General features: G+C 43.3%; 1 protein-coding gene across 1 annotated transcript in view; it reads right to left on the bottom strand.

Annotated features, from left to right (window-relative positions):
* Positions 1-20,683, bottom strand: part of VWF (von Willebrand factor) — a 247,585-nt gene that overhangs the window by 143,528 nt on the left and 83,374 nt on the right. Inside the window, exons 19-22 of the mRNA XM_029911665.1 lie at positions 15,375-15,478; positions 4,384-4,522; positions 2,918-3,052; positions 1,944-1,950 (exon numbers count right to left, since the gene is read on the bottom strand). Coding sequence (XP_029767525.1) covers positions 1,944-1,950; positions 2,918-3,052; positions 4,384-4,522; positions 15,375-15,478 — 385 coding nt within the window. The remainder of the gene's footprint in view (positions 1-1,943; positions 1,951-2,917; positions 3,053-4,383; positions 4,523-15,374; positions 15,479-20,683) is intronic.

Below are 20,683 nucleotides of genomic sequence, written 5' to 3'. Positions count from 1 at the left end.
CAGACCGGCAGCGGGCTGAGCTGCTCGGCCCGCTGCTGGCCCGGGGTTCTGGCTGCCGGCCCCTTGCCAGCTGGGGTCCCAGCCGCCGGCCACGCTCAGCCCGCTGCCAACCTGGGGTTCTGGCTGCTGGCCCCTTGCCAGCTGGGGTTCCGGCCGCAGGCCCCGCTCAGCCCACTGCCGGCCTAGGTGAACGGAACCCCAGGCTGGCAGCGGGCTGAGCAGGCCAGTGGCTTAAGATCAGCATTTTAATTTAATTTTAAATTAAGCTTCTTAAACATTTTGAAAACCTTGTTTACTTTACATACAACAGTAGTTTAGTTATATTATATATAAACTTATAGAGAGAGACCTTCTAAAAAATGTTAAAATGTATTACCGGCACGCAAAACCTTAAATTAAAGTGAAGAAATGAAGACTCGGCACACCACTTCTAAAAGGTTGCCGACCCTTGATTTAGATGGATGCACAGCTAGAAGGGTCATCCATTTGTGGAGTAGAAGGAGGACAGAATTTTCCTGAAAGGAATCCTTTCATTCAAAATCTGCCTAGTGTTTGTTCTACTTCTGTTTTCTCTTTGCCAGCCCACTACAATTTGGACCTGGCTCAGCCAATCTTTCCCCCGCCCCTCATTTAAGGAAATGGAGATCTCCCATCTCCCTTACTGCTCTACACATTGGTTTTTTCTGCTCACAGTTGGGTATTTTCTCTTCTAAATAATCACAAAATCAGTCTGTGTTTGTCTTTCCAAAATTTAGACAAGGATCAGAACTGGTCAAAATAGAATTGAAATGTTAACCTCAGTCACAGATTTATTATGTTTATGGAGGCTCCTTGCCCAAACCATGAAGTAGTAAACTTCTGACCCTGAGAAGTGGCAGATATTAATTGTTTCAGAAGAGGAATATAAATGACCTCATGCAGCATTTTAACAGCTCCTGGGATAGTCACACCCAGGTACCTTGCATAGTTCTTGGACCACTTCAAACTAGAAGCTGCCTTCAAAACAACATCTTCAAACATCTGATGCAGCACGGAAGCATTTTGACATTTGCTAAATACAAACTTCCAGTTTTCTATTTGTTTTAAATCTAAGCTAATTATAGTAATTTTTATATATAATAAAAAATTGTCAAAATCAAAATGAAACATTTCAATTGACCCCAACTGAATTTTGAGGAGGATTTTTGGGTTCCCAACATTGTTTATGATTTTAATTTTTCTTCCAGATTAATGACAAGAAAGTGTTTTGATATCTACAAATTTTCATGGGACAGGAAAAAAACATTTCTTGCCCAGCTGAGAGTTGAGAGTTTAGTCAGTGTTGTGTGGGTAATCTGCAATGCAGATGAAATACTTATGGGGGCAGATTTTCAAAAGAACCCAGCACCCTCTCTTCATTCACAAAAGTTGCTGCTGGATCCTTAGCTCTTTTGAAAAATCTAGCCACGTATTTAGGTGCCTAAATGGAAGGTAGGCTTTTTTTAAAAAAAATCTGGTGCTGATTGTCATTGCTCAGCCCTCTTGCAAATTCTGGCCCGCGTGGCTGACCCCAGTGCCAAGAACAGCTTGTTATTTGTGCACACCCAAGGGAGGTTTCCTTTAGTTGCAATAAGTAACAGGACTGCTTTGGGAGCTGACATGTCCTGTGTACAATCCCCACAAGCAATCCTTGTGTCTGAATGGACCATACACAGATGTGATCAAGAAAGGTTATGGGTTATGTACTCAGTGCTTTGATGTAAGCCACTCCCAATAACCTGGAACATAACCGTTTGCAGGCTTAAACCAAGTGAAAAGCTGGTTCGATTTTGTGCATTAAACCCAAAACAAGACAAATTTTGTGTGGTTTCATGTTTCTGAACATTTTTGCAAAGATCTACTCCGGTTTCCAGGACAGGGTACGGTACTTCAGAAGTTTGGGTAATTGTAACTCTATAACTCACTGGAGATCTGTAATGTATGAACACAGAGACATTCCTGGCTGTTACAACGCCCAAGGCAAATAGCTGAAACCTGCCCTCTGGAAAGGTTATTTCCTGTCATGGAGTGGGGTGGAAGGTGGGAACGGTTCCTGGTCATTTTTTGACAGTGTGTAGGGAAGGGGGAGGAAGAGGAATCCAGTCATCTGGATTTTCCATCTGACATTTGTTTTAGCATGGGGAAGGAAGCTGACATTTGCATCAGCTCCTGCAACATGCCTGGTCCTTCATATGACTAAATTAAACCACAGTTTTACTAGGTAAGGGACAGACATTTCTTGCAATAGCTATGCTTGAAATAGATTTATACCTTAAAGTATGTAGAAAGACAAGGGAGGTACAGTTTGGTACTGCCCCACTCAAAAAAAGAGAAAGCAAACTCAAAGTAAACTGAAATGATCTCCCTGTCATTTCTCTGTGCCACTTGCAGCTTTCTGTTTAATGGAATGTAGCTCCTCCAAATGAAGAATCCATGATGAGGCCCCAGGCTGCATAGAGCATTTTCCAATAAGGCACTCAAAAGAAGCAACAGCAGCAGCACTCCATTTAACAGCCCTGGCAAAGGACTGAAGGGCAACAGCAAAATGCCTTTAATTAGCTGGCCCATGATGGCTAGTTACAGAACCCCACCTAAAATTTGCTTTATAGGTGCTACCTCCTGCAAGGCAAGACTTGCAGAGATTCATTACAGCAAAGCAAAGAAACACATTTAGCCCCACGAGTGGAATTGTATCATATACTCCCAAACAATTCATCATAATTATCTGATGTAGGATTTACATTCCCCACACACTGTGTCACTGGCATGTTCATTTTATTACATGGCTCTTCAAATATCAAAGCACAGTAGAAGGTTCATCCCCCATGTTACAACCCATCCTAAAATACTGGCAGACCATTTGTAGAGGAAGAGGGAAGAGAAGCAGAGGAGTACATACATTTCCATTGAACAGCTCTATCTCCCCATTGTCAAACAGAATGGTAAGCCTTTTAGTGCACTTTTCTCCAGTTAAGCCACATCCCTCATTTGAAATGAGAACCCGAAAGGTTCCAGACTCATCCTCACAGTAATCCTATTAAAGGGAAACAAATGCAATGGGTCATTAATAACAGGGACATTTGAAACATACCGAAAAACACCTTGGGAAAATGCAAGTCTGAAAAGCTGAACTCTTTCAGGCACTGTGGGGCTGCTCAGACATTTGTCAGCTTGCTAGTTTCTCCACTACTCATACATTTTGTCCTGACCATAGAGGGAGACAAAGACACACTTGGCCAGCATGCAACATTTGCACAGATACTTTGTAAAGAGCTCTTTAACTATAAGGGTTTCAGAGGCAATGTTAACTGTGCTATCTCAGGGATATACAATGGGTGCAGTGTTTATCAGTTTTATGTACACAAGAGAAGGCAAGATGTCACAATTCATATAATGAAATAAAATGAAGCCACATCTGGGTTATGAAGTGGATTTTTATTTCTGTAAATACAAGAAACATGATGTAGTGTTTCAAACATAATGCTTGGACACTGATGATTGGGGTTCTAATTTTTGTGTCTGCCACAGGCTTGCTTTGTGGTCTCAGACAAGATCTTTCTTTTCTCCATCTGTACAATAAGAAAAGCAACACCAACCTACTTCACATGGAGGTGCATGGCTTAGTTCATTAACATTTGTAAACACTGAGATTCATGGAGGGATGGTACTATGGAAATGCAAAGTATTGTTATCTTTTAAGAATGGATCTATTCAATATTTGGCCAGATTTTCATATATTGCCCTCTGCTTTTGCAGTCACATATTTACACCCACAGTTATTTGCATGTGTAGCTGCAATCTTCAGGCCACTTAGATATCTAAGTCTCTGATTTGTTGGAGCAATGAGAGATTTAGACGTGTGTGTGTTTACACACACACACACACACACACACACAGACACACACACAGAATCCCCAGAAAATAAGTTGTTTCAGATCAGCTTGACACAAGCTGGTGACTTGAAAGTATGAACAAATTAAGTTTAAATTCTAGAGGCATTGCAATTGAGTGTAGTTAATTGAGAGAAGGCCAGTCTTGTAGAGATCCTGCAATTCACTTTGTGGGATATCAGCAAAGGGGGGTGGGGTATCAGAGAAGGGGCTTTCAGAGAAAGAAGCCTCCCAGAAACCGATAGTGGGTATTTACTAGTAGGTATGAAGTTGTCAGTGCTCCTATTTTTTCCAAGCCATCTCACCCACTGCTGAGTCCTGTGCACCTCTGTTATATATCCGGCCTAGCAATGAAGGATGTTTTACAGTAACTCATTTAATGTTGGCTTTTTTTTCTTTGTTTATGGCTTACAAACAAAGTATTTTTTTAACCTGACATGTCATTCTAATAATGAACAATAGTCTTAATTCTTACCTGAACCAACACATATTGACAGTCACCTGGAAACATATATTTCAGTCCATCAAATGTCAAGAAATGGGCTGTACCAATAACTGAGCAGGTGGCATCACATACATTATCTGTGCAGTCCCACTTTCGACCACGACACACACTGCAAGAGAGAGAACAGAAGACCGACAGCTATTACTGTTTATTAGTTATATAGTGCCAAATGCGTGCCAGTCACTATTTGCAAAGATGAGGTTCTTGCCTCAACGAGCATAAAACCCAAAGAAACAATACACTGAGACAAAGAAAACTGGAAGAGAAGTAGCAGCAAGCAGAGTGACAGAGCATTCATTGTGATTGTGCGGGGGGGGTCGAGCACTCATGGGAAAGAGGGGAAGTCGGCGCCTATGCCTGTGCACCACAAAAGGCTCATGCCCTGGTCATCTATGAATAGGACTTACCTTCTGTGCTTATCTGAGTTTGAACCAGAGCAAGGAATCAATAACTGATGCTTCTGCAGAACTTTAATATCCTCAACAAAGAAAGTTGATTTTAGGTATGAAGTACAAAAAACAGAGAGAGATGTAATTTCAATAAATTTAAGGAAGACCTCTCCCCCATATCCAAAACTGATATCAAGAGATCAGATCTATCATACATATAAACCACTATGGCAGGGATCACCAGGTGGTCTTTCTTTCAAATTCTTTTTCTTAGTGTTCAAGCAAGTGTTCAGTCTTGGGTAGACATGCTGTGGTGATGGTGCTAGTTTTTGGGTTACGCAAGGCTCTGTGTAAAGGCAGTAGCCCTTAGGAAGGGAGCTGTAATAGCAACAGAAGAGTTTGCTCTTTGCTTTGGTCTCTGATTAGTCGATTCTTGAGGCAGAGTTGCTTTCTGGGACCTGGGCAGTAATGCCGGGTTGAGATTCCCTGCATACTGCTTGACCATCTGTGTCCCAGGACTGGTGTAAATGTGTAAATACAACAAGTTACACTTACAATATAATCATAAGCAGGGCCGCTGAGAGCGGATTCGGGCCCCGGTGAAAAAAAAAATTCGGCCCCCCCCTCCCCCCCAGCAAGGGCGGACCAGCTAAACAGGGCCGACGAGAGGGGGGGAAGCCAAAGAAGCCAGGCCCCCTTCCGGACCACCGGGCCCCAGTAAGGTGACGGGGGGAGGGGTGGGGGATCTGGGGAAGCCGGGCCCCGGGCCCCGGGCCCCCTTCCGGATCCTGGGAGTTTGTTCCGGCCTTCCCCCCCCCCCCCCCCCGTCGGCCCTGATCATTAGGCAACACTGTCTCTCACATGTGCAACAAGCCCAATGGGGGAGTATTCTGAATCAGAGCAATAAAGAGAAGCACAGATAATCTAGCGCTCAGATCATGTTTTATCTCAACAAGCTGGGGTAAAGTAGAAATCAGTTAAGTGGGGAATAATCACAAATAAATCAGAAATAGTTGTTTTAGCAGTAACTACTACTTAGGCTTACACCGTAAGCTACTGTAAACTATTACTGTTCTCTGCTGTATATTCTCTTCTATTATCTTAATTAAACTCACTTTATAGGTAACAATTTATATCATGAACTAACAGAGTTTGGTATAAGAAAATACAATGCACTAGAACATAAAACCCACTGTTATATGTTCCCTTTTCAGTTTCTCAGTTTTCAGCCCCTGTAAGACCAAAGTTTGAAGGAAAAGTTGTTAGGATGTTTAATTACATCTTGAGCAATCCTCTTGTGCAGTCTTTGTTGACTATTTTAAGTTCCAGCTCAAATAAAGACATGTATTCCTTAATGTCATGTGTCAGCTCCTTGATTGAACAATTTTCACTCTGTTCCTTTCTGGCTTCCAGTCCCTTGCTCTCTGACAATTTCTCTATTCCTGTCACTTCACACCTTTTATACTTTAAAATGATGTCTGAATATTTTGTTTTACAGTCCTTACCATTTTCTTACTTTCACTGCAGCTCACTTTCTCTTTATTTCTCTTTAATTACAGTTTATCTGTTATTACAGCTTATTTCCTTCCCATTTCATTCTTGCTTTACTTTTCTCACAGTTTTCTAACAATGTTTTTTTCTAATGATTCCTTAGATTGCTTCAGAGACTCGTTAGTTATTTTCCCTCGTTTAACTGCTCTGCCTTTAACTTTTCCTCTCACATCACAGCCGCAGGCTCAAGCTCACCCTGCTTCAACTGCCCTGGAAACCTTGGAGATCTCCAGGCTGCCCCTACCCCAAGAGCAGCTGTTTTGGGCTCCCCTTGTTTCAAATCAAAACAAACAAACCAACCAACCTTCTAAACACCATGAGGCTGCTTCTGAGCAGCCAATTTGCACTGCTCCCATTGCTCTTTTGACCCAGCAGACTCCAATACAGGTTGGGCACGCAATAATTTTGTATGAGTGTGCTGACAGAAAATTAAATATAAACGCTTCACCCAGCCAATAAATCTTACAGTAGCCTAATTTACCTAGGAATGACGACTTGGGTAAGGCTTGCATAGCCAAGCGGGGGGAAAGTTTTACATTTTCTCAAAGTCTATAATGCTACTATCTGCTCTCTCCCTATGGGCCCAATCCAGAGCCCACTGAAGTTAATGAGACTTTCCGTCGACTTCAGTGGCCTTTGGAGCAGGCCCTAAATTACTGCCACTGTCTGAGACATTCAAAGCACCAGTGGGTTCCTCAGGGCCTCTCCCTGACCTGAAGAGTTACAATCTTCCAGTCAGTGAATGAAAACAATACCTTTCAACTTATGTGACCGATCTCAACCAGCCAACACAGTTTAGATTTCAAATACTGTGTACCGAATATTCTCATTGACCTGTTTGAGATCAATCCAGAGTTTTAAAATCAAAACAAAACACTCTGGAAAATCATTTGTCTAGTAAATTCTAACAACAGGTATATTTGCAAAAATCATCATCTGCTCCTGGATATTCTGAGAGCAAGAAAACAAATTGGAATGTTTCAAGTAAATTATTTGCTGTAGATTATTTGCCCAAATCTAGTGATAGCCAGCAAAGTGAAAAGAAGGTGGTGTTATTCCTCCAGGCATAAATTCACTTGTGATTTAGTCAGGATCAGACTCCTGGCCTACCAACTGACTCATCTAGCTCTCTGTGGGCTATGTTTGACCTTTGTTCTCATTGTGTCTGAACTCCACAATGAGAGGTAATCTACAAAGGGTTGAGAGTAGGCCTTACTCCCCTGCATGGCTGTTTTAGACCCAGGCACAGTGCAGCCTGATTAAATTACTGCATAATTCTAACAGTGCCATACTGGAGAGAGTGACTGAGCAAATAGAAAGTCTATTACCACTGTGCCCCCTACGCAGTGTTCCCCAAACTGTGATAGGTGTACCCCAGTGGCACATGAGCTTGATGATCCATCAATCCACTTCAGAACAAATTTTTTAAGGAGGTGTACGTGAACCAATTAATTTTGGGATCCTCTACAGGATCCTTTACGAAAATAAATAGATATGGGGCAAAATCCTATGCTGCACTTCCTATGCTTCACACCCTCCCAATCCCAAACTCTTGCAAGGGCTGGACAGGGCCCCCAATGTAACTGAGATACCCCTGGAGACCTATTTAAATTACAACAGCCTCCCGAGGCTGCCCTATGGGCCATAGTGCTGCCTGGAATCTCTGCAGCACTCTTTGCTGCATCCCTACCACAGGCATGGCCCCTATATTGTGGTTTGCAAGCGAATCCTCTGAAGAACAGCCTGTAGCCATCTGCCTCCATACCCATCCTCAGGGAGTCCTCCCCCAGGTGGATATGGGACTTTTAGTGCCACTTTACACCACTCAGGCCCTTTTACCTGTCGTAAATAGGCCAGAGTGGGAGTAAGAATCTCACTCATTACCTTTAAAACAATGCATCAGTATGGATAGGTTATCCCTTCAGTTACAGACTGCATGTAGAAATACGTGCTTTCCTGAACTTCCTTATTACAAGAAGAGGGCAGGGCAGAGTGTGCTGGAATATTTCATAATGCTGTTAGTGTTTGATTGTGGATATCCTGCTCTGCTCAGCATATCCTTTTACAAAAACACTTTTATTATCCTCCCAAGACCATTATATGTTAAATATGAAGCATAATGTGACTGGCCCTTCTTTTATTTGCAATAGTGTCCCTTTTTCCTCATAGGAAGCCAAAATGGTAGTAGATTTAATATCCAACTGATGCCAGAGGACATGTGTTTACTCTGTTTACTCTAGTGACCAAGTTTGTGGACCAAGAAACCAGGCCTGTAATTCAGCCTGCCAATGGTTTCTGTTCAGATTGTATTACTTAAGTATAATACCATCCCTGTCCAAAGAAGTCTCCCTGTTCTTAAATGCATTTCATTCTTAATGGTATTTTATCTGACCCAGCAATTTGAGACATTACCTCATAGTCTGACAGAACAATACTCTGAGGGATGCCATTGGGCAAGACAGCCCCTGGTCAATTCTAATGTGGCGGTCAAACCAAACTAGGAGATAGATGGGCTTCAGACTATCTGGCCTACCACAGGCCACACATAGTAAGAGGCCAGCCAACCTCTTTCATGCCGCAGAGTAGGAGCAGAGCCACCTTTTCACTGTGCACTGAGAGTAGCTGGTCCGAAAAAGGAGAACTCTGGTCAAGTTAGTGGTTTGGGATCATCATGCCTCACTGCTACTGTAATAATTGCACTGCACTGCTAATCTCATATAAAAACGCGGACGTTAGAAAAAAGGAGGCAGGAAATATTCTTTTTATTTTTTACTTTTCTCCTTCTTGCTCATTCCTTCTCTGTCTTTTCTCCTTATTGCCACCTGTACACAGCCCTGGAGCCTGCTCCTACGCATCTATAACAGGGGTCTCCAAACTACGGCCCGCGGGCCGCATTCGGCCCGGGGCTTCCATTTGTCCGGCCCTCCAACCAACAGGGGAGAAGCCAACAGCTGAGTAGGCACGAGCAGGCAGAGGGAGGGGCCGCCGGCAGCAGCTCACACAGGGCAGCAGCACAGCTGAGCTGTGCAGAGGGGTGAGTGCCTCTGGGAGCCAGTGTCCCCCCAAAAGGGGAGCCAACTTAGGGAAGAGTTGCTATTGCAGCCGAGCAGGCACGGACCCCTGCCTTAGAGTAAAAATACAAACCAGATGCTTAATTACATCTCCAATAAATGGAGTAAAGAAGATGGAAATTAACAATTTCATAATGGTTAAATTTTAACTACATCACTAATAGAACCAAACAGTATTTGTATGATACAAATGTGTGAGTTTTTAGAAATAAAATTAAAAGAATGTGAAATGATTTTTAATGTATTGACAAATATTGTGTGATTTCACAGTACCTGCATCGATTAACTTTTATACCTGATTTAGAATTTAATGCAACACTGATACAGTAGTGTTGTTTTTTTAATGATTTTGCATATATTTGCATATATTTAATTTCTTTCACAGTCGCTTCGACCCGCGAAGCCCCTTCAAAAATCTAATATGGCCCTCGTCTCATAAAGTTTGGAGACCCCTGATCTATAATGCAGAAGTGCCTAATTCTCTTAGCTCACCAGTTTTACACAGGTGTAACTTCATTGATTTCAGTGGAGCTACACCTGTGTATGTGAGAGGAGACTAAAACACATAGGGTGATTTTGGGGAGGGGGGTGTTGTATGTTTTTAGCAATCAGTCATGCCACCATGCTAGTTATGTTTATCGTTATGAGATTATTAAGGGTTTCTAGATAATGCTTAAACCCTTTTGTTGTACTGACTACAGTAATAATACTTAGTTCTTATATAGCACTTGTCATCAGTAGATCTCAAAGCACTTTATAAAGGAGGTCAGTATCATTATCCCCATTTTATATGGGGAAACTGAGGCAGCGAGTGGGGAAGTGACTTGCCCAAGGTCACCCAGCAGGCCGTTGCAAATTCACATTGGTAACTAGTAGACCCAGAGGTCCTGATCCAACGTCCCTGGAGGTCATTTGGAGTCTTTCCACAGTCATCAAAGGACTTTGGATCAGGGCCACAGTGAGTTACTGAATGTTGCTAATTAACAAGAGAGGGAATATACAACATGAAAAAGCAAGGGTAATGCATCACAGCCTTTTTTCATTTATTTCATCAATTATGATGATTATTTATTTGTGTCAGAACAGTGCATAGAGACCTTGCTTGAGATTAGGGCCCCATTGTGCTAAGCACTCTACATATTTTAAGAGCCAGCCTCTGCCTCAAAAAATGTACAGTCTCCATAGACATGACAGATAAAGGGTAGGGTACAGGGAGTTTTATCCCTACTTTATAGCTGGGAAAAGTGAAGCACAAAGAGACTGAATCACTTGCCCAAGATCATGTAGGTAAGTCTGTGGCAGAGCTGGGAACTGACCCTAGATCCTTCCTGTCCCAGCCTAGTGCCTTAACATGAGACTACTTGTAGTTTAATTTGAATAACGCTTCATAGTACAGTAAATATTCTACAGTACATTTGGTGAAAACAATGAAGTCTCAGTAATATGAAACCTCAACAGAATATCTGCTATTAAATATTTGGTTAGAGGTGGAGCAAGACCAACGATTTTTGTACAGATTATGAAGTGTGTGACTTAGCAAAACTCAGATAAGCATGGTTCTACTGTATCATGCTTCATAAAGATGACTCCAAATTTTGCACCAAGCTCAAGCACAGTACTGAATTCCTAGCACATAGCATAACAAAATGTCTGCCACTGGCTTAGGGTTAGAGCCATTCTGTTGCTTATGAACTAGGGTCTCCCACTTGTTAAGATGAATGTAAATGCCAAATCTGACACCTCTGACTCATATATTGTGTTTGCAGGTGTCCACATCTGGCTAAGAACAACTGAGAATGAGAACTCCTCCAATAGCAGTATAAAAAGTGAAAACAAAAGAGAGGAAGATTTGACTTCCAAAATGCAGACTATCTATTCTTGGATATTCTCAGAGTGATAGTAATTTCTCACATTGATTCCTAAATGATGCTCAACTTGATGTCTGCTGAGAGCTGTCATGCAACTTTACAAGCCCAGTATATTGTTCAAACTGTACGAAATTAGATCTTGCTTCCAATTTTAGCTTAAAAATAATAATTGAAATGAGATGCAAACATGAAAAGTAGGAAAACTGGCTATTTTATGCATTTCCCACCTTCCTCCATTTTAGAAAAAAAGCATGTGTGTGTTTGGGTGTGCATTTGAGGACCATTTTTATCACTACAATTTTGCAAATACCACATCAGAAGCAAAAAGAAAAATTGCAAGAATGGAGAAATGCGGCATCTTGTAAAAATGATTGCAAAATTCAAAAAATGACTGAAAATAAGTGAAATGACTCTGGAAATCACCATGCACTGGGAATTTTGTGGATAGATTTTCAAAAGAACAAAACATCCACAATACTGTCCTCTTGCATAGTGATATTATTGCCTCAATAAAGTTGTCAGTGTAGCTGACCTCCTAAATCAACTCATATTACTAAGAACAGAAGCATGAAAGCAGGTTGTACTCTTTAAAGAAAATCAAAATCCTCTCTTCCCCCCTATTCTCAAGCATAACATTCCAGATCTACAGTGTAGGAACTAGCTCCCTAGGAATCACTATGGGAAAGTTAGTATTTCCATATAAATAACACAAAAAAAGGCTACTGGAGACTAGGTTCAAATCTAACTTGTATCCATTAGGAATGTAAAACCATGTCCCAATTATAGAAACAACAGAGCTTAATCACTGTTGTTTAAGGGCCCCTACAAGAAAATTTTTTGTTGGGGAGCTGATGTTCTCTCATGTAGTTGAGAATGAACCATGAAAGCTGCTACAGAATTGGGCAATAAAAGGTCTTGGCTAAAATTTACAAAAGAGACTATATGACTTAGGAGCCTAAGTCCTATTTTGAAAAGTGACTTGGGCACTTAAAAGACAAGTCTCATTGAAAGTAAATGGGACACTTGGGCTCCTTGGTTGCTTAGTTGCTTTTGAAAGTGTAACATCTTAGTCTGCATTGGTCTTGTTTTCACTGCAATATGAAACTGTTTATTAATTGTGTCAGGGAACACCACATCTGGCTTCCCAAAACTTGTAGGAATTACAGTGTAGAGGGGCCTGTAGGCTAAGCCACAGCTTTTTAGCTTTATTATCCTAGAAATCTGTTTGCCATGGAAAAAACACAGAATTTGTGTTGTTACAGGGAATCTTTAGTTTTTACCTTTTATAAAAAAATAAAAACATGTATTAACTATTAACTTAATTTTACTCAAAGTACCAGTGTCACTTATTCAATGCATGCAACTTCCCCCTCTTCTGGTTGATTTTTGAATGCACTTTAAATTTACATAGCTAAACATACTCCACTAAACTGCTTCCAGCATATAGAGAGGTTACTCAACAGCATAGAGCAGTTTGTGTTTTAATGCATCTCGAATTTCACTTCAGCCTCCAGCCGTGAGTAATTAAAGTTATGAAAACATGCCAAAAACTTTAAAAATCACCCCTAAAGACCATGTCACTGAGTTTAGCAAGGACAAATTTCATGTTGATGGTAATGTGCTGTTCTGTATGCAGCAAGGCTGTAGATTACGTTCGAAGGAAGACAATTGTAGAACACATGGAAAGCACTCAACATAAACTCAATAAAAAGAAATGAAAACGAGGCTAAAACAGCAGGGCCATCGAAAACAGTAAAGAAACAATGCACTGTGACTGGATTATTCTATTAACTTTATTTTATTGTAATGATTGATGGCACTGGTCGGCTTCAAACTTGCGTAAAAATTGTAACTATATCAATAAAACTTTGTGTTCAACTGATACCTATATATATTGTGGCTAGGAAAACTGAAGCACTGAGAGATCGGTGAGAATTCTACTGGAAGTCTACACACAAATTTGCTGCAAAATAACTACATTGGCTTTTAAGCCACACTGTTTGTTATTCTGTTGCGAGTCAGTTTGCGGACACGATTATTTCGGAATTAAAATGTCTTTTTTCAATTCAGCTTTTATCAATTGAAAATAAAATAATACCCTTGTATTTCAAAATAGGCATGTGCACACACCAGTTAGCAGGTGTGAATTAAATCTGATGTAGTTTTTTTCGATGCACATTTGAGTGCAGACAAGACTTACCACTAGAATAGCAGAGGATGCAGTAGGTCAAGGTTCTGTGGGCTGAGATTTACAGATGAAAAGTGCTACATAAGAGTTAGGAAATATTGCTATTATTAGTGCCTTGGCATAGCAGTATCTGGAAGCTCGTGGGAGTGGAATAGCAGGGGGGGGCTGTGGCCCTGTATGTTGGCAGGCAGGCGGATGGGGGGGGGGGGGAACGTGTGTGCAGGTGTAACAAGGCTGGAACAACAAACAATGCTCTGGGTGAGGAGTGAAATACATTGGTAGAGCTGCATGGGAACATGCATATCCAGTATAAGTCTACATCCAGCCTGCCTAAATGGCAGACCACAGGCAAAGACTAGAGCCTTGACACCACTGATCATGCTACTGACACCACCTAAGAACAGGCAAGCTGTCGTTGTAGCTCTCATTGTACCGTTAGACAGTACTGGGTTTACCATGGTGCCAGGCCCAGAGTCAGAAGGGGCCCCGGCCAGCTCGATCCCCCAGCCGGCTGAGCTGGCCAGGAAAGCTGCCCCCACTCCTGCTCCATCCCCGCGCTGCCTCTTCCAACCCCTGCTCCGCCCCAGCCCCGTCCCCACTCCACCCCTTCCCCTGAGCTACTTCCCGAGGGACTGCAGCAGGGGTCGGGCACGCCCTGCATTCACCAGGTGGCGGGAAGTGGAGCGACCCGGCCCCAGCCTCCTCTGCTCCACCAGCTCCCAGCCACACCGCCGGTTCCCTCCTGCCCCTCAAGTCCCAAGGCTGGGAGCCAGGGGAGCAGAGCGGAGTGGGCTGGGGCTGGGACACTCCACTTCCCGCTGCCCTGTGAGCAGGGCTGCCGAGAGCGGGTTCGGGCCCCCCAGCAAGGGCGGACCGGCTAAACAGAGCCGACGAGACGGAGGGGAAGCTGGGCCCCGGGCCCCCTTCCGGACCGCCGGGCCCCGGTAATTTGTACCGGCTTCCCCCCACTCTCGTCAGCCCTGCCTGTGAGTACGGGGTTGGGCCTGCCCTGCAATCACCGGGTGGCAGGAAGTGGAGCGACCCAGCCCCAACCCACTCCGCCGCTCGTGCTGGGAGGCGGTTTCCCCTCTGCCCCCCAAGCCTGGGGATAAGATGGAGCGGTGGTGAAGGGGCATGGAATGGGGAAGAGAAGGGGATGGGAGAAGTGGGGGCAGAGGGAAAGGTGGAGCCCAGCATGAGGCATCCCCTTGGCAGCAGCCGGGGCTCCTCTGTTAAGCAGGCCCATCAAACCCTCACCCTGAGAAGCCCCACCTACCCTGCATCTGTACCACCCCAATGAGCCCCCCGCAGACACCCTCCCCACTGAGCCCCAACCACCTGCACCTGGACCCCCACCCAAATGAACCCCACCTCCCCTGCACTCAGACCCACCCTGCTGAGCCCCAAACACCTTATAGAGGAACCTTGCCAAGAAGCTGGGAATAGGCACCAGGGAATGGATCACTTGATGATTACCTGTTCTGTTCATTCCCTCTGAATGGGGCACCTGGCATTGGCCACTGTTGGAAGACCGGATACTGGGCTAGATGGACCTTTGGTCTGACCTAGAATGGCCGTTCTTATCTTCCTTTGTTCTTATGTAACCTAGTTCTCCTGAGTCCCAGTCCAGAGTTCTATCCTTTAGGCCATACTGCCTGCCCTAGCCATGAATCTATGCATAATCATACTCTGGACCTAACCGGATGTGATCATGCAGTGCTGGTCAAGAGCACACCTAGCACTTTTCACTGCTATTAGTCCAACGTTTTAATGCATCCTCTTTCCTATCCCCACTTCCCTCAGGAAGTGTGTGTGTGGGGGGGGGGAAATAAAACATCATTTTAAAGATTGTCAGTCATTATTGCAGACTTGAAATACAATGCAAATGGCTCACCAAGTGTTACAGTCTTTGTTCACTGTCTCTCCTTTAGCGTATTCTCTTCCATTGTGGAAACATGGGCACCTCTCAGGAGCAACACATTTGTTTTCATGTCGTATCTAAAAATAAAAGCCCCCACACACACATTTTATCAGCAGTTTGGCACCTTAATATCTGCTAGTATAAATTACCAGCACACTAAAGGAAAACAAACATGAGAAAATGCAAATGCAATAGCAAAGAAGCCAAGACTAATCTGAAATGCAACCTCGTCTCCACTCTGGGGGAAAAGGTGGAAGGGACTGGACATTGGCTGAAGTTGCTGAGAGAAACCAGAGCAGGAAAATCGAACAGACCACAAGAGAACTTACTGATGAACTGATGAGAAAGACTAAACATGGGATGGGATGAAGGAGGATAAACTAAAAAAGAATGTGGCTACCATGACGAGCAGAGGGGAAGCATGCAGTGAGCTATTCACAAGCACTAGGTATCCCAAGCATGACAAGCTAGAAGGGGATTGCACCAGGAAGAAGCCAGAAGTAAAGTTAAGGCTGCTTAGCAGTCAAACGACAAACACTGAAAAGAAACCCACGGAAGAAACAGTATCAGGTGAAACCAACTGTGACCACAAGCAAAGAGCATGGCTCAGGCCATTTGTAGCTCTGATAAAGCAAACTGATTAGGATGGTGCCTTGCAGATGCTGGGAGTATTTGCCAGTGCTCTGCCAACTGCAGATTAATGACCCAAGGAACACTTCTCTTGAGAGGGTATTCCACAGACTAATAGATTTTATGATTGGGGAATGTGTCATTATATTCAGCCTACTTTTTTTCCTGTCTTAACATCATCCCATTATTTGTATTTATAGCTCCTCCACTTTTATACAATACTAAGTTTCTTCCGCTTCAAATACACGCACATTTGGCCAAACTTGTTCTTTTAATCTCTTTCTTGAGAAATCAGTCCTTCCAGATCCTTCAGCTATTTCTGTTACTTTTCTCTGAATTTTCTAAAGTTTATCACAGACTTTCCACAATGGAAATGCCCACAATTATGGAGTTGGGCAAAAACCAGTGTGGGTGTGGTTTTGCTAAAATCTGGTTTTGGTTCCTGGCCTTTTGGAATACAGAATATTTCCCCTCACCAAGGCCCAAAATCCCAAAACTCACCTGCTCACTTTTAACTGTCAAAGTAAAATAATCACTTTTGCGTCCTTCATATGTCTGACTTGGAAGTGAGACCCATCTAGTCTGACTACCAGGGTGAGTCAGCAGAATATCTCTGCACTTCCATACAAGGTCCTGGAACTTGGTATCTGTTCAAAGGGTCAGCACTGACCCCATCTATTCAATACTAAACACAGGTTCTGAAACTGTGGTCCATGGACCATTAGAAGGCCACAGAGAGCTGGCTGATTACATGGGGTATGTCTACACAACAGCTGAGAAGGTGCTCCCCAGCATGGGTAGATAGACATGCACTAGCAGCGTGGCTGGGGCAACACAGGTGACTACTCAGGTTAGCTGCCTGAGTATATACCTGAGAAGAATGACTGGAAGACAGAATATTTTCCTGAATAGAAGGGAGGCTAAATAAGCTAACTTTTCTCTTTCAGTTTGCAATGGATGGGAATGGCCACATTAGTAATACACTTAATATAGTATCGTCCATACCAGTGGAACAGAAATGATGAATAATATACTGAGAGTCCTGTAATAAAGTCAGTGCAGCAGAAGGAAAAGGAAGCTGAGATGTGGGCAATAGGGAGGAACGTATCCCACATAATGTGGTTCACGGTATAAAAAGGTTTGAGAATCCCAATGATAAAAAATAGCATGGTTTTTAAAAGCGGCTTCAACTAGTACCGTTCAGTTTATCCTCCCTACAATTTTGCCAAGACACGATATGATTAAAGCACTTTCCAAAAGCTGTTCTCAAGACTAGGTAGTGACCTACTCTCAAACAGTTTTCAAAATCACACGTTACTTTCAGAGGTGAAAGTAAGCCGGTACGGTCCGGTACGGCGTACTGGCAAGAGCCAGTACACCGTGCCGGACCGAACCGGCTTCCGCGGCGGGGAGCCCAGAGCCCTTTAAATCCCACCCACAGCTCGGCGCCCGGGCTGGGGCCAGAGCTGCGGTGGGGATTTAAAGGGCCCAGAGCTCCGTGGCGGCTGGAGCCCCGGGCCCTTTAATTTGCCCCTGAGCCCCGGGGGCTCCCAGCCACCTCTGCAGCTGGGAGCCCCAGGTTGATTTAAAGGCCCTGGGGCTCCCATCCACAGCCAATGCCCCAGGGCCTTTAAATCTTGAGAGGCCCCGCCTCTTCCGGTTGAGGCCACGCCCGCCTCAGGACTCCGGCAGTACCGGTAAGTCCTGTAAGTTACTTTCACCCCTGGTTACTCTTGTAGTGTAGGTTGGCCCCAGAATAGGGATTTTTCAGTTTTGTTTTGTTCTTTTAAATAGACGATACCTGGCAGTTCCAGAGACAGCTTCTCACTCAGTAACATGCGTAGCTCATACGCAAGGTTTTATATAGCATGAATCTGACACACTTCTTGGCACTTACATTTTGTACAACAACTAACCCAGAATATTAATGCAAAGCATTTTACGTTACAGAGGGCCTTTTATCCACACGCAGCCCAAAGTGCTCTATGGTCTTTCAAGGGCACTATTATGCTATGCAAGTTCAAGCCCATGGAGGTCAGGTGGGGGCAGAGGTGCACTTCCCCAGTGTGATGTCCTAGAGGCATTGCTTCAGACTCAATCTCCATACCTCCAGTAGCACAGAGGAAGAATAGGCCAGAAGAGATCCCAGTTATGCCCTTTGAAAAGAGGCAGCATTTGCTCTCCTTCCCTCGTCTCAAAGCGGTGGTGCATAAGAGGACTGTGTTTGTGGCCCCAGTCTTACCCCTCCACTTCCCAGCTCTTCTGTGGAACTTAGCACCACTGTCAGCACTAGGCTTGAGTAGGACCAAGCTAACCTCCTTGGACACAAAAACTGGGACTGGTCAATGGTGAAGGGATTAATGAAGGGAAGATTGGTGCATCTTCTCCTTGGCCCCTCAGCCCTTCACACACTCATACAGAGCTAGTCACAATCTACCCCTGACAGCACAGACTACATAGATAAGTGTCATTTTGCCCAGAACTAACATGCAGCCATCGCTGGGGAGAAAAGCAACAGCTATGAAATAATTGTGTAGGCTGTTAAAGGCAGGAAGTGACAAATTCCTTATCCATTTGAAACCGTAGGCAGGGAATTAGGGATTCAGGAATATTAATAATTTTGGCCCCAAAACCACATGATCAGAAGCTCAGTTTTTATGTCCCATCCTGAAGCTAGCAGCCGAGTGCCCCAACACCATGCTGGGTCACAGGTCTGTAATGACTGAAAGAAAAATGCCACAGACTGCCTCGTCACCACATCTGTCTGTAAATAGTTGAATTTCCCATGGAAGTCTTGCATCCAATAGTTGCTTCTCCTGTTTAGCACAGGAGATCTAACAGTCTCTCAGCTTAAGGTAGCGTGGGCATGGCTGCGTGGGGAGGCAACCTCAAGAAAGGTCAGAGGACTGTAACGAGAATAGCTGCTGTTCACACCATCTCACATGCTCATTAGCAGTGCTCAGGGAGAGCATGCATAGGATTTATGTGGCTGACTAGTTGATGAAAGTTCCAGCTGTTTGGGGATGTGCGAGAAACACCCACCGTTTGGCCTTGTGATTGCTTACATGTCCCGTTCTCAGTAGAAGATTTCTCAAGGCATTTTTAACAATTAAAAAGAACATTTTAGTCTTCAAAATGTTAAGGTTCCTCAGTCCTATCAGCCACCTTATTTGTGTTTAACTGTGATCTCCTCTGTCCTGAACTTTCCCCCTGCCCATGTAAGCTCAGATTCTCTCTTTCCACCTCTCTGTAAGCCCTTGTGCTGCAGTGGAAAGGGAGAAAAATGCCTTCAGAGGCCTTGTTTACACTGGGAAAGTGCATCCTGTTGGAACACATTAACTAACATGTTTTAACTAACACAAAGCTAAGCACACCCCATTTTCCAACCTAATGCATTTTCCTAGAGTAGCTATGGGCAGAGAGTTACTGAACAGGAAGGCAGTTCTCTCACCTATTCTTGGAGACTTATGTGTTACAGTTGTTTGTTGTCAGAGCTGAACAAACCTGCAGTGAACAATTTATGCTAAAGCTGCTCAGAAAACCCAAATCATTCCCTTAAAAAAAAAAAAAAAATTGGGAACCTCCACCCCCCCTCCCTGCCCGTTTCCAAATTTTCCAATGGAAATGTCAGGTTTTCCCATGGGATTTTTCTAAATGGAACAACATTTTGAAATTGACATATGCTGAAACAAAATGAAATTTTGTGTTTTGGTTTCAAATGTCATTTCATTTCAGTTTTTGAAAATGAAAACAATTTTGATTTTCTATTTTGAGCTTCTGGATTTTTGTCCCACTCCTCCCCCTACGCCTGACCTCTCCCTTTTTTATATTCCCCTCTTTTTTCCACTAGAGTGGGGAAAACCCTACTTTTCACCCTTTTTTTTTTAAAAAAACATATTTTTCTACCTGGAAACAGTTGGCAAAGCCATAAGCAAGTGAGAAAGAGTAGTTTTTTCCACAATTTTGCATACGTACTTACTGATTTCCAATGTTAGGTAGAAAAATATAAAATTATGTGAAGAGTGGGGTTTTCCCCCATTCCAATGGGGGAAAAAGGGGGAACATAAAAAGGGAGAGAAAGGGAAGGGGGGAAAATAAAAAATCCAGAAACCCAAAATAGAAAATGAAACGGTGGGGAAGGGGATGGGGAGGGGGAAGCATAAATAAAACTGAAATTCTTGTTTCCCAAAACCAAAATATTTTAAGTAAAAAAAAAAAGGTTTTTTTTATTGTCAGCTGAAAATTATTATTTTTTTGTTTTGAATTTTTCAATCGGAAAAAAAATTAACATTATTTAAATCGACATTTTCATCTGGAAAATTTCAACTTAAATGAAACCACGTTTTCTGATGGGACACTTTTTCCATCACAAAATTTCAAACAGTTCCAATTTATACGATGAATCCTTGTTCATACTGTCCTTTTTTATTATTCAAATATGTTATTCACAACTGTTCAACAAGCATTTTGCGTTAACACATTAGAACCATTGGATTGCTCTGTGGATTGTGGTTAACCCAGTTAACACGTTTTAAGTGTGTCTTTGTATATGCCAGGGGTCGGCAACGTTTGGCACGCGGCTCGCCAGGGTAAGCACCCTGGTGGGCCGGGCCAGTTTATTTACCTGCTGACGCGGCAGGTTCGGCCGATCG

This window comes from Terrapene carolina, unplaced genomic scaffold (assembly GCF_002925995.2).
Source record: "Terrapene carolina triunguis isolate 2854851 unplaced genomic scaffold, T_m_triunguis-2.0 Scaffold112, whole genome shotgun sequence".
Lineage (NCBI taxonomy): Eukaryota > Metazoa > Chordata > Testudines > Emydidae > Terrapene > Terrapene triunguis.
This window is presented reverse-complemented; position numbering and strand designations above follow the sequence as displayed.